This window comes from Calypte anna, chromosome 15 (genome assembly GCF_003957555.1).
Source record: "Calypte anna isolate BGI_N300 chromosome 15, bCalAnn1_v1.p, whole genome shotgun sequence".
NCBI classification, from domain to species: Eukaryota; Metazoa; Chordata; class Aves; order Apodiformes; family Trochilidae; genus Calypte; species Calypte anna.
The window spans coordinates 8,525,522-8,539,269 of record NC_044261.1 but is presented as its reverse complement, the minus strand read 5'-3'; the positions used below and the strand labels follow the sequence as shown (position 1 = coordinate 8,539,269).

Sequence of the window (13,748 nt, the reverse complement as noted above, 5' to 3'; positions counted from 1 at the left end):
GAGGATTTAGAATATTAATTCGATGAGATGAACCTACTAATACTATACTAATAGGCAGCTACAGTGCCTAGAGTTCTTATGCATCATCTTAGAAACTGCAGATATCTGGACGTGAATAGTTTGGGGTTTTTAGGGCAACCTTATTTTACTGCTGTTTAGCATCCTAGCACCCTAATTTCATCTGTGTCTTTGGATGCTACTGATAGAAGAGGTAATTTATCTGTTCTAGCATTGTGCTGCCTTGAGACCTGTAAGGGGGGTGTAGGTTTTAAATTAAAAGTTTGCAGTAGTTGTTAGGAAGTCCTGGTTAAACAGTCAAGTAGGTTGTAGAGGCTATTGATTTAATCATGCTTTTGTTTGGGTTATTACACAGATTACACGTTAGTCAAAATGCATCCTCAGATTCTGAATTTGTCCCACTATCGATTTCCAACTCGGGGGCAGAGTTATATTTCCATTCCCAGTGAAGCTTTTCATGAAAAAGGTAAGGATTATGTAAACAGGCTATCTGAAAATTATTTTCCTTGAAAACAGGTTTTGGTTTCTTTATTTCTCCAAGTAACTGATTTGATCACTGATTATGCTGGCTCTAAAGAAGCAGCAGTTGTCCTCTCATACTGATGAATGATTACTGTAGTAGAATTTTCATAATGCTTGAATTACTCTTGAATAATACTGCTGAGCCATAGAGACTGAAGCCATCCCATCAGAGAAGACATAATTTCACAGATGATTTTTAATCATCTGAACTGGTTATTTTGAGGTAATTCCAAGATGTCAGGTCATTTATTACTTATCCCTTCATGCAAAGTTGCTCTTAAAATGTTGTCTGAAATTAAACTTTGAAATGACAGGTTTAAGCTACAGAAACAGAATGCAGATGTAAATTACAGTCAAAGAAAAAAATCAGAACTCAGAAATCCATACCTATGTTAAAATTTTAATAATCTCGAATGCAAAGTATGGCAAAAATCTGAAGCTTTAGTCAGGACTCTAAAATATGCTTCAAGTTAATTATCTATATTTTAATCAGGGATTGAAAAACATCTACCTGCATCTTTTAACATTTGAAATTCTGACCTGTGTGCTCTAGATTCACACACTCACAGACCTTTCCACTGAAGGAAGGTTTAAGGAAGGTTGGTTCCTGTTCATGAGGTGCAGCACTAGGGGTCTATAACCTGCAATGATAAATACTCTAATAACTACTTAGCTGTTTACCTGACTTGTGATGGCAGCTTTGGTTCTTTGCACTGGCAGGGGGCTCTGTCTGGAGACTTCACTGCAAGTGTTCTGAGGCTTGAATACCTCTAACTTCAAACCAACTTGTAATGCCAGAAATAGCATGTGGGAGAACTTCTTTTCCTGTGCTACACATAAAGTCTCTCACCATGCAGTTTTATTTTTTTTCTTCAGAACATTATCATGCATTGATAACCTGAAGTGATACGCCCTATTAAATGTTTAATTCTTTTTCCAGCTAAAACTCAGTTCTGAGTAATTTCAGCCTTCAGGCCACACTGCTACACTGTCCACATGAGCTAACCTAAAAAGTTATTCCACCTTAAACAGTTGAAACTATAAATACTTGGAACCCAACAAAAGGGGTAGTAAAAGACATCTGTGTGGCTGACACTTAGAAAATATGCATCTGTCTCTTCACTCAGATGCTGAAGAACTCATAAATACTCGGAATGCAGGCAGCAAGCAGACAACCAAAGTGGAAATGCCTGTGTTAGAGTTTCATAAATTGCAAGTTAATGTAGGTGGTGGTGAATTAGCCTTGAGATTGCTGTAGCTGCTACTGAGACATTGGCTGGAGTGTCATGGCTCCCTTTTCAGTGCCATGTGGGTGGTTTATAATTGACTACTAATTACTTTAACAATCTATTTTGGAAGAACAGTTGCACAGGGCAGGCATCCTTCTGTTTTACTTCTGATATCTCTCTTCTGTGCTGTACTGCAAGGTGTTCATACTTTTTCACTTAAAAGAGTAATAGAAAATCTTTTAAAGCAAAGATATGAAAGTCTACAGAAGTCAAGGCTCTTCATTACCACTGAGTTTCAGGTCTATGAGAAGTGTCTCTTACTATTGCTCTCAGAAATAACCCCTGTTCACTTTTCACAGCTTGGATCACCATTGTTGGCCTGCTTTACCATAACATGCATTATTTCTTTCACGATATCAACCCTATGGATACCAAGTAAGTATCTCAGACCTCTCATGTTGCAGCATTTATTACCTTAGTGATACACTTTTATAACAGTCATGTTATATGTTCATTAGAAACTGTAAATGGTGAGTCATAATCCTGATTCTGCAATATTATTGACATGTAGTCATTAACTAGAGAGAGATTAAAGCTTACATTAGATATTTTATTTTATGTTGCAATAAAATAGATTCTCGCAGCAACATGTTTGTCTTTCTTTGTCTTTCCTTCCATTCATTAGATCTGGTATTAGAATTTCATAATTCTAATCTGCCTTATGAAAGGAAATTACATCTTTTCTCCTGACACATATAAAGATAAAGCTTGCACTTAAATGAAACAAATGAGAAAGCATAACATCTCTCTTTAGATGAAAACTGAGTCCTAATCCTAGAAACCTGTAAGGTAATTATATAACAGGAGACCAAGCAATGCTTTAAAGACCTTTTGTTTTATATGCTACATAAATGAAATCATTAGTAGATAAGATAAAGTAAATGCAGAGCTGTGTACCTCAGCAATACAGTTCCCTGGGGAATTTGGCAAGGCCATTAATGTAAATCATTACACTTTCCTTTTAAGGTAGTATGGCTATGGCTTTGTTTTTATCTGATCTTCTTTGGGGTATTTAGTTTAGTTTATGACAGCAGAAGAGAAGATGCAGTGCCTCATGGATGTCAGGGAATTGTTTTCCTTTCTTTTATATACAGTTACATGGAAGGTCATGATCATAGGAACCCATTTGTGAACTTCAGGGTAGAGTCCTGGCTTATGACCAGATTGATCACACAGAGATAATCACATGGCAGTTACTAAATATTATTTCTAAAACAAGTAGCAAGCCATACTGTTGTTTACCCTGCTCTCTCAAAAAAAGAGCCCTTAGCAGGTGGCTATAAAGGAACTGAGTCAGTATCATGCAGTATTTTTTACTGACATGAAGAAATACAGGCAATAACTTATGACAGTTCATGTTTATCAAATAGGATCTGTGCAATTTATTAAGATAAGCTATAATCTCAACTTCTCCAAGAGAGAATATATGGTCTATGGTTTCACAAGCAAAATATGATGAAAGATGCTTCTTGTCAAAACACTGTGTTCCAACACACTGTTATAGAGTCTACAAATCCTGGGGCTCTGATTTAGCAAAACATAACACTTGTGTCATCTTTGTGTATGTTCTCTGAACTTCCTGGAATAGGGAAACCCATTCCTGTTCCACTGAGCTGTATATATATGAACTCATTTTCAAGAGGGAAAGATCTGGCCCTGCTGAAATACTAAGAGACTGGAGAAGAAACATCTCCTATTTCTATAATTAGTTGAAACTACTTTAACTGTTTGCAGTATGTAATGCACTACAGTATGAGATTTATAAATTCAAGATGCAGCTTTGTCCAAAACAGCATCTAAAAAATAGTAGCACAGGGAAGACTGTCTTAGAGATTTTATTCTATGGAATAAAACCTCAGATATTCAAAATAGTTTTAAAAATAAGTATGTGCTGTATTATTTTTGCTTGGTTTTCTGTTTTGTGCTGCATTACTATAACTTTTTTTGCTTACGTTTCAGTAGAATAACAGCATTTTCCCAGAGCAGTTTGTTTTAAAGACTGTCTTTTATGTTACTTCTAGCACTGGGCTACTTGAACACCTCTTATTTGAATCCCATTCTGTTTCTTCTTAAGGGGATTTTTTTTTTCCGTGTTGGGTAGAAAGCTAAAACTAAAACTCTTGGAGCTTTTGTGCTATGCAGACACATGATTTGTATTTTCAGACTACATAAACAGCAGTTTCTGAGGGGATTCAGTTTTGATTCATTAAAAGAAAAAAACAAACCAAAAAACAAAACAAAAAGAGATTTTGAGCCCAGTTCTGGTCCTATTCATATGCATTTGGTGTTAATCTGTAGTAATGCCACTGGAAGTAATGAAATGAGACTCATTTTTATCTAGAATCAAGTACCACAGTGAAGGAAGAGTTGTGTATGCCACAACAAAACACAGAAATACTGTTTCTTTTTTTTGTTTGTTTTTTTTTTCCTTCAAAATTCATCCACCTCTCAAGCTAAAATGGCAGATAATGGGTGTGGAAAAAATGTCCATCCTGTTAACTTGTGTAGAAGAAAAATGTCTGACAGTGGTTTTAACATTACGAGTCCTCTACATGGAAATAGTTCCTGTTGGAGTCAGCAAATTCTGCCCTCAGAGGAACAAATTCAATTCACATGCTGGTTCCTGAGGGCAGAAGCAATCTCTTGATACTGATGTGTATTTGTGGTCAGAACTAAGGACTGGTACTTGGGGTGTGCTTATTGAGTTCTGTTTTATTTGACCTTGCTGAGGAACAGAATGAAGCTATTTAATGTCTGCCATGACTTTTTTTTTTTTTAAATTCTGAATCCTTAATATATTTGTTTCTTTTTAAGGATTGCTGAAGCTGCTGCCTACAAAGGTTATATGATCTCAGCAGCCAGTTATCTTATCTCTATCAAAGTGGAACCTCTACCCAAGTTGTCCCACAATCTTTCAGGATCTCCTCTCATTACCATCCAGCTCACTCACAAATTGGTAAGTGACATGGAACCTACCTGCTTAGGCTATCATCAGGGCTGTTTAAAATTTCGGTGTTTATGATGACTTCTTTGTCTTGTAGTTTTTGTGGGCATATTTAGTAGCAACTCAGGTGACATTTGTGCCTACAATGTTTCATTTACCAACCATTCATTGACTTCTCTTTCATCACTGCAAAAAGGCTGATGAGAGCACATGTTGAAAAAGAAGGTGAATTGACAAGTATAGCTTTAGGCCTTTCTCTTCTATGAGTGTTCTATGAATGTATTTGTGCAATCTGCAATAGGATGGTATGAATTATTGCTGCTTTTTCATTAAGATTGTCAAAAACATGAATTCACTTCCAATTTTTCTTTTGGTCTTATTCCACTGATGTATTGGAAATGACTGAGGAACTTTGAATGTTCTCATGACTAAACCCAGAGAAGGAACTCCTTTGAGGGCAGATACAAGTAGGACAGGCAGAGCATCTCCTGAGACAGGAGTGGAGCAGGTTCACATCCCTCTTCTGGTGTAAACTGCCCTTGCCAGAGAGCAGAGCATTCTGTGTCTGAGAAACAAGATATCTCCAGTTTTTCCAGGTTCTCATATAAGTTTTGTGAAAACTGATAAATTTTGGTAAGCTATTTTAATTACCACATTAGCATATTCCAGCAAGAAGCTAGAAAATACCTAATTGTGTTTGCTCTCAGAGAAAAAACCATCCCTTTCCTGTTAGTAGAAATGGAGAACAGTTGAGTTCAAATTCTGAGGTGCTGCAGGAATCATGTAGCACTTTGTGTTGTATGGAAATGGAAAAGAATTATTTCTGTTCTTAAATGCTTCCTACAAAACATCTCTTAGATGTTCTTCCAAATATTTTGTCATATTTTTCTTTTAATAGCTGTTTTCAGTTTGGTTTATCTTCTCCCTATTGGGTTTCTCATAAAGGCTGAGTAGGCCACAGAATACAAATATATAAAAAGCACCTAAGAAAAAGAAATAAAAACTCTTGGTGCTCTGACAGTTATTTAAACTTGAGACTCATTCTAAATGTCCCTAGTGATCTCTTAGAGATGAGCACTTGTGAAGACTGAATTTATTGTAGTTCATTTATAAAATGTACTTTGTTGATTCAGGTACCTCCTCATGCTTTAGTATGATGATTTACTAGCAGGCTGTTAAACTTGTGAGGTTTTTTTTATGCCTGTTGACTTTCATTATGAATATCACTGAGATTGTGGTATACAAAAAAAAAATTTACATTTATCATCTGCCTCTTTCTCTCTTAGTGAGGATGTGTCTGTCTTACTTAGCCTCTACATAAGAGACAGAGGTTGTTTGGGGGTTTCAGGCTCCACAAGAACAGTGTGTGGGTCATATGCATAAGGGAGCAGCTGTTTTCTCTTACAGAGCTCTTATTGCTCACTGGCAATCCATTCACAGATGTTCATCTATCATCTACTGTAATATTTCTCTGGCTGCTTCCATTGTGGGTAATATTAAGGTCTTACTAACCATGGTAACACCTGTTCAGGTGTGTCTTGATTTTGGTTGTTGGTGGGGTTTTTGTGTGCCTGTGTTTGTTGGTTTCTTGGTACATGAGCGTCATCCTCTCTGTTGTCTTTTGCCTAGCCAGCAGCGTGCCATATTCCATCATTTGTTTAACATCATTACTGATAGGAAAATAAAATTACAATTTGTACACAAATATTATTACTACCATAATAGAGAGGTAAATCAATGGGGAACCAATTTATTTTTATGGCAAGTTAAGTGTTGACTGACTAATTTATATATTGAGTGAGGAAAAACATTTTGCCCACATCTGCAGAAAAAAGGTATAGTTTTTCACTGGATGGACTCTGCCAGAAAAGCTTGAATAAAATCCAATTAAAACTGTGACTCTTTAGAGCAAACCACAGTTAAGCAAAAAGAAAATAAAAAACCCAACTTGTAATTCAAAAATCAATGCAAAGTTTGACACTTTGTTACACAAGTTAAATCCTTGCTATAAAGAATACAGAAAATCCATTGAGTTCAAATGAGAAATGGTCATAGTTGTAGCTAATTTTCTTGCTCCTGGGCAATTTTAAAATACCAGCAGTCATTATGATGATATGCAGCATCTCTTAACAATACAGCAATAGTCCTGTATTGTTCATGTTATTAAAAGAAAGATCCCAGGACTTATTTTCTTATAGGAATCCATTCTAGAAGCCTAGAAAGGTGCAATAACAAAAAAATATAGATTTTCGTTAAGCACATAGAAGATTGCCTGTTGTAGGAATCAGGATTGCATTGTAATAAACTGCAATTCATAGAAGCTTTCATTTCCATGGCAGAACAGACTTAAGCCTTTGAAGGCACAATGCTTGTGTTATCACTCATTTGTCATGAAACAAGCCCTCAGTATTTCTTTGTAAATGATTCCTTTGCCTTTGAGGTAGATACAGCAACAGGAGTGAGGGCATCATGATCGAATGGCTTTGGACGTGCAAGTAAAGTTTTTTTTTCAATTTTAAGTTTAGTTGCTGACTTATTCTTTGGGTATGAAGGTAATTTTATCTGCCAGCTTCTCCTTAGTATATATAAAATTACCTCTTGCCTAAAGAAAATAACCACTGGTGACTGGAACCAAGTGTTATCAATCTATAGCAAAAATAATCCACTTTTTCAAACATCTGCTTCCAAGTGATGGTGCATCAAGCAGTTGGAGGTCAGTCAATACCAAGCAATAAACTTGCTGACTTAAACCCAGAACTGAATTCCAGTTATCCTGTTTTTAGAACTGTGGCATCTTGTGCTGCTTCACTCTCTGCCTTTGATTGAACATTTGTCACAGGAGGAGAAGGGAAAATTGAGGTTTATATTTGACATGATGTAGAGTTCTGTCCCAGCCATGTACACAGCTTAAAAATTCAATTTAGTTCCTCTTGTTTTAAGTTTCTCATCAGTGACTACATCATTGAAGCATTCTTGCACATGGTGATGGCTTGTTACAGGAGTTCCAGCTGGTTGTGCTATATTTGTCTTCTATAAAACCTTGTGTTTCTTTGCACAATGTTGAGAGAGATAAATACAAATTTAAACGTTATGAAAAAAGTTATTGCAGAAGTGAAGTAGCCAACATTCACGTTTTAGTAGCTTTGATGCTAAGACTTATAAAATGATTCTGTTGTTGATTAGTGGCATTAGTACAGAAACAACTGAACAGATTTTTGTATTAATTATGCCCTTTTTGTCACACTTCTAAGCTGTTGTGTTCACCCAGCAATGGCAAAATAAGGCACCTGCTCAGCAGTGGTGAGTGTGATCTGCCTCTGCCTTTCCACAGGGGCATTTCTGCTGAAACAAACCCACAGTCACCTGATGCTGCCTGGGGCTCTGCCCATCCTTATTACAAGGCAGCAGTGTGGCTAAGTGTAGGCTCTCTTACAGTAACATCATCAATCTAAAACAATGCTTGTCTTTAGTTTACACAGTATAAATAAAACCTTTGGCTTAGAAAATAGTGTTAATTTTAGCTCAGAAATGGCAGTGGAGTCATACTTGAGAGATTTCTGTGGATGGTAAATTTCTAGGTTTGCTTGTTCCCTCCCCACCTCTTGTTACTCTGGGCATTTTTAACTCCCTCTGCTTTGCAACAGAGCTGGTAGATAATGATATTAGCAGATAGTATGAGAAACTTTGAGTAGTTTTCATAGCAGGAAATGGAACTGCGCAGCTGCTAAGAGGGGGGGGGGGGGATTTCTTTAAAAAATAAAATAAAAAAAAAATCCTTCCCAGTTTCAGAGGCTCACACAAGCTAGGTCAGTAACAAGATTGCTATCAGGACAAGGCCAGCCAAGAGGAACTGCATTTCAGTGAGTCACCCTGAAGCTAGCTCTGCATGCCTTCCTCCTCTGCAGTGACTCCTAATAAGTTTAAGCAATTTTAATCTTTTCAAGGTATCATTTAATGTCTAACATATGCTTTGAACAGGAAAGTGCACCCTAGACAAAGATAGGGCTTACAGGATAACTCAGAATGACAACCCGAGCATCACCCTTTAGGGGAGAGAACCAAGAACATAGCAACATGTCCTACAGGGATTACTTGTGTGATTTGAATCAAGTGTATTGCTAAGTGCTTTGCTGAAGTTGGGTATGAGGTAGTGCTAAACAAGGAGAGACAGAAGAGATGAAAAGCATTAATATGCAAATTCCATAAACAAATAAAGAAATGTAAGGAATTTTCAGTAAACAGATAAGTTTAAGTTATAATTCAGAATATTAATCTATTTTTTTTACTTTTTAAAAAAGTTCATTACAATCTCCTTTCTAATTTCTTTCTTTTTTCCCCTCAGCTTATTCATTTTCTGAGCACTTTTTTATCATTGATGAATTTTCTCCTGGATTTTGATGTTTTGATTGTATTTGTTTTTCTAGATGTTTCACATGTATTACTAATGTGGGGGTTATAGAATATGCTTTGTATCAAAACCAGTTTGGAAATCTTTGTGAAGATAAGTGTAGAAAGTAATGTATTAGAGGCACAGAAATTTTTAGTAATAAAAAGGTGTTGATAGATTTCAGAAAAAGAAATAGTTAAATATTCCCAATTTTAGTTAAAATAAATTGTCACGTTTAGTTAGAGCAAATCTAATCTGGTCAACTGGTTGATTGGTTGTTTTTTGGCCTGTCATATGTGTATAATATCTATATAATATCTATATCTCTCCCAATTTAGTTTTATTTACTATGTATGCTTAAAATTAGTAATGATCTACAGATTACTGAAACAAACAGAATCAAGAAGTTCTGATTTCCATTGATTTCAATGCATGAAACTTGTGATGATCTATTTTCTAGGCCAATGTTCTCGTTGGCTTTTTCTCAAAGTGGGGAGAAAGAATGATGGTTATAGAAGTAGGCTAAATTAGTGGGATAGATTCTTATATGGAGTAAATCAGCAGGAGTTCACAGAAGTTAAAGTGATGTCAGTTTGTACTGGGAGCATCTCCTTGAGGAAAGACATTTTCAGACTCAGCCACAGGGGCCTCCGGGGTGTTATTGAACAGCCATTGTAGTGCCCCAAACTGCTAAAATTTGCAAAAATGTGGCTACTGCAAACATCTTGAATGCTACCAGAAAAAATTCGTTTCAAACCATTATTTCAGACTGGGATATAAAAGCTTTAAAACTTAAAACTAACTCTTAAAACGAGCCTCTTAAACTGAAGCTGTTTGGTGAATGGCAGAGGAGGTCAAAATGTTGCCTTTGTTGATTCTGCAAATGCTGTATTGAGTCCTAAGCAGTCACCAAGGAATTGTGACAGCTTCATGCATTTCTCCTTTGCAAAGCAGTTGGGCTTTATGCAAATTCCTTCCAGGAGCAGAAATATTTACATTGAAAATCTGCCAAGAGCTGGACAAAGTGTTAGTTGGGGTAAAAGAGGTGTGGGTGAAGGAAGGAAATCACCCAGGGAACAATTTGATATAGCAAAAAAAAAAAAAAAATAGAAAAACACCATTTGTGTTTCAGAGAAGCATTACTTTGCTCTGGGGAACAGTTGCCAGTGTGAGACAAATGGGCATAAATTCAGCATCCTCTTTGGGACTGAATTCTCCAGCAGTATGGCCAAGTGCTGTCAACTCATTCACTTCAGAGCTTGGCATGTGATAAGGTTAGGTTAACTTTTAATCTTTCGGGTCAAAGCTTTTACTAAGTGAGGTACCTCTAGATGCTCAGGGCCCATGTATTACTGAATCCATAACCAAAGTGACAGGAGCAGTGGAGGTGCTTGCAGGCTGCATGTGTACACAGCTCTGAGACGCTTCTCCATGCAGCCATCCACGTGGTGTGTGTTTGTTTCTGCTCGGAGCCCTAAGAGCAAGCATCCATGCACCAAGCACAGCTCTGTGTCTGATAAATTCCCACTCTTAAATCCTAACTAGAGACATGTAATTTGTCTATCAGGGAAGTTTCTGCCTTTTTTTTTTTTTTCTTTTGTAGATTTCCATTAGGTATTAAAATGTACAGGAATGAAAAAACAGCATGGGGGTGACCAGGCAGAAGGAGTGAAATGGGATGCTGGGTGCGGGTAATTCAGTAAAAAGTACTGGGACTGTCCCTTAAAGGCAGCATGGAAGGAATGAGCCCCTTGTTGGAAAAAAAAAAAAAAAAGCCCCTTAAGAGAAAATATTTTATTACTTGATATCTAAGCTTCTTAAATTTTCCCATGATATTTTCTTTCAGATCATCAGGGAATTTTACTTTCAGCTTTTTGGGACTGACTTCTGCAGTGTGTATCTTAGTGCTAGAAAAGAGTTAGCTTCTGAATTGTAGCACATTGTCAAAATGTTAGAAGTGAATTTGCTGCCCATCACACTAGATGAAGAGTAGACAAAATTCCTATTGGCCTTTCCAAGGGCCAAGGGATAGGAAAAACACCCAGTGACTGTTCACTGATGCTGCTTGAGTGGGTTCCTATAGCAGTTCAGAAAAAGGCAGAGGGCTGGATCTGTAGAAGTATTTTGATATCCACTTACCCTGTTCTGAGGAATGAAGGTGTTTGCATTTGAAGGCCTGGGTCAGGGTGTGTTTGAGTAAAACTTCTGTGTTTTACCATACTACATAACTGACACTTTGGTGGGGGCAACAGAGATACATCAGGGAATTAGAGGTGCCGTTTGTGCTGAGTCAAGACTGTACAGATAAGATAGAGAGAAATATAGCTGTGATGACTGAAGTCTGGATTACTTGCTGAGAAAAACCTGCCTTGTTTAGGATTTTCTGTAGTGTGTGAATTTCCATAGTGTGCAAAATTTAAATGTAATGAATGCCTTTGGAAAGATAGAGAAAAACATTTAAAAGGGAAAGGTACAGAGACTGAAGCAGTGCTTTATTTTGCCTCATATTCTTTCTTGCATGGCTGAACCAGGGTTGGTTTTGATGACACCACAAATGTGACATTTCAGCCCAGAGCTGTAGAGCTCTGAATATAAAAATGTGTCTTGGAACCACTGACAAATCACTGACAAGGCTGGGGCTTCCAAACTAATGAGAAATTGACTTCCCCTGCATGCAGATGTTTTTCATTCTGAGCTGCAGTCTTTCTCATTTGTCTGACAGTGTTAATTCTTTATACAACATTGCCTCATAGCACGGGGTTTCTGAACAGGAGATAAACACTCATTATCTAGCTGTAGTTTGTGCTAAGTTGCAGGATCCAGAATTTGGTGTTACTTGATTTACATAATTCCTGATGAATGGATCAGGGCTTTGATGTAAAGGACCAGGTAGGAACTGGACTGTGCCTACACTCAGCTGGATTTCCCTTTTGTAAGGTGGCTTAAGCACATATGCTTTAGGAATATGAGGGACAATATAGATGTCAATATTTTGCATTTTGCACACAATATCTCCTTCTGTCACAGATTGTTAACTAACTTTAGGAAAACATAGGCTAAAAATAGAATGCTTAAAAAAATATTGTGCAGCTGAAACATAACTTGATGAGAATCTATATATCTTATACTTTGACAACTAAATATACTTAAGAATATTCATATATTCTAATATACTTAAGAATGTTCAAATATCCCTTATTTAATTTACTCCAAGCTTGAGAATATGGCAAAACTAATTACAGCTTTGGTATCTGTTGATGAAAATGATCTGATGTGTCACGTTGTTACTCTTACGGCAGCAAGACAAATGGAATCAGAATATTGTCTGCTGCTGTAGTTTTTTATTATGGCTGATGTGATGCGAGAGCTTTCTGTTCTGCTTCTGTCTTCTGGTCTGGATCCATCTCTGGAGTAGGGATGCACTGGGTGACCCTAAGGATGCGGGGGAAGCTGCCCCTGCAGCTCTTTCAGCCCAGCAAGATGGTTCTGGCTGCTATCCTAGCTGGTCTGCAGCTGACATGCAGGTCAGTAATTTATACCCCAGTGATAATATGTTGTAGTGCCAGTAACTTTTTATAACACTCATTAAATTCCATATTCCTGTGGGGGAACATTCCTCCAGTGTGGGCAGTTAAAATGATAACTTTCAGATGTTGGTGTGGACTTTTACATTGATATGTTGCCAAGTGTATATTAAGGTGACCAGATTTTTTAGGCACCAAGTCAAGGAGAAGTAGTTTGGAGAGTTGGAATGTGGACCCCACCTGGAATATCATACAAGCCAGAAAGCCAGGAGTTCCCTTCTCTCTCTCACACCTACCACCTATTTCTCTCTTGTATCTTGAAAGTCAGATACAAAGCAACTATATCAAATGGCCATCACAGTCTGCTGTGTTATTTCATTTAAAGTCGCTTTGGTTTATAATTTAATCCTTGTCCTACATTCCTTTGGTGTAATCTGTGTAAGTATTTTCCAGGGTTCAGTCTGTCCTGCTCATGCCAGCTACAAGAACTCCAGACTTTAAGAAAATGTTAGCAATGAGGCTGTGTCTTCCAGCACTGCTGTGCCTGGTGGTGCTAGGCCAGGCTGGGGAAGGAATGTACTTGATGGAGAGCATCAGGCAATGGAGAAGATTTTTCTTCTGAAAATGTTATCACTGGAACTGTCTTGAATAAACCAAACACAGCTCAAATAACACATTTGCTTAACTGTTCCAGTTGTGTGTGGATCAACTAGTAACAACTGCTTTGAGGAAAAGATACTGGCACAGCTAGCCCTGATGTTGCTTTGTTTGGTTTTTTTTCCATTTTCTTTGTGAACAGAAACTCTCTTTTGACATCCTGTTCATTTTCTAGTGTAATAGAGTAAAAGCCGTTCATGAAAACTTTAGATTTCCTGCAGGGAGGTTATGGAGGCAGAGGAGTCTGCTTACTCTTTAAAATTTCAAAGTCAGTCATGCCTTTGAAATTTTCTCTTATGCTCTCATTTTTATGATACTTCTGCTTACAGAATTCAAAAAAGCAGAGTGTCCCTGTGAAAAATCTTGCAGTATACTGTGCTTTGGTTTTAATTAAATTTTGCATAAGC

The 13,748-nt window shown here is 37.2% G+C and overlaps 1 protein-coding gene across 1 annotated transcript in view; it reads left to right on the top strand.

The window, feature by feature from the left end:
- ADGRD1 (adhesion G protein-coupled receptor D1) overlaps positions 1-13,748 on the top strand; it is a 125,361-nt gene that overhangs the window by 21,212 nt on the left and 90,401 nt on the right. The window contains exons 11-13 of the mRNA XM_030460696.1: positions 374-484; positions 2,129-2,204; positions 4,644-4,785. Coding sequence (XP_030316556.1) covers positions 374-484; positions 2,129-2,204; positions 4,644-4,785 — 329 coding nt within the window. The remainder of the gene's footprint in view (positions 1-373; positions 485-2,128; positions 2,205-4,643; positions 4,786-13,748) is intronic.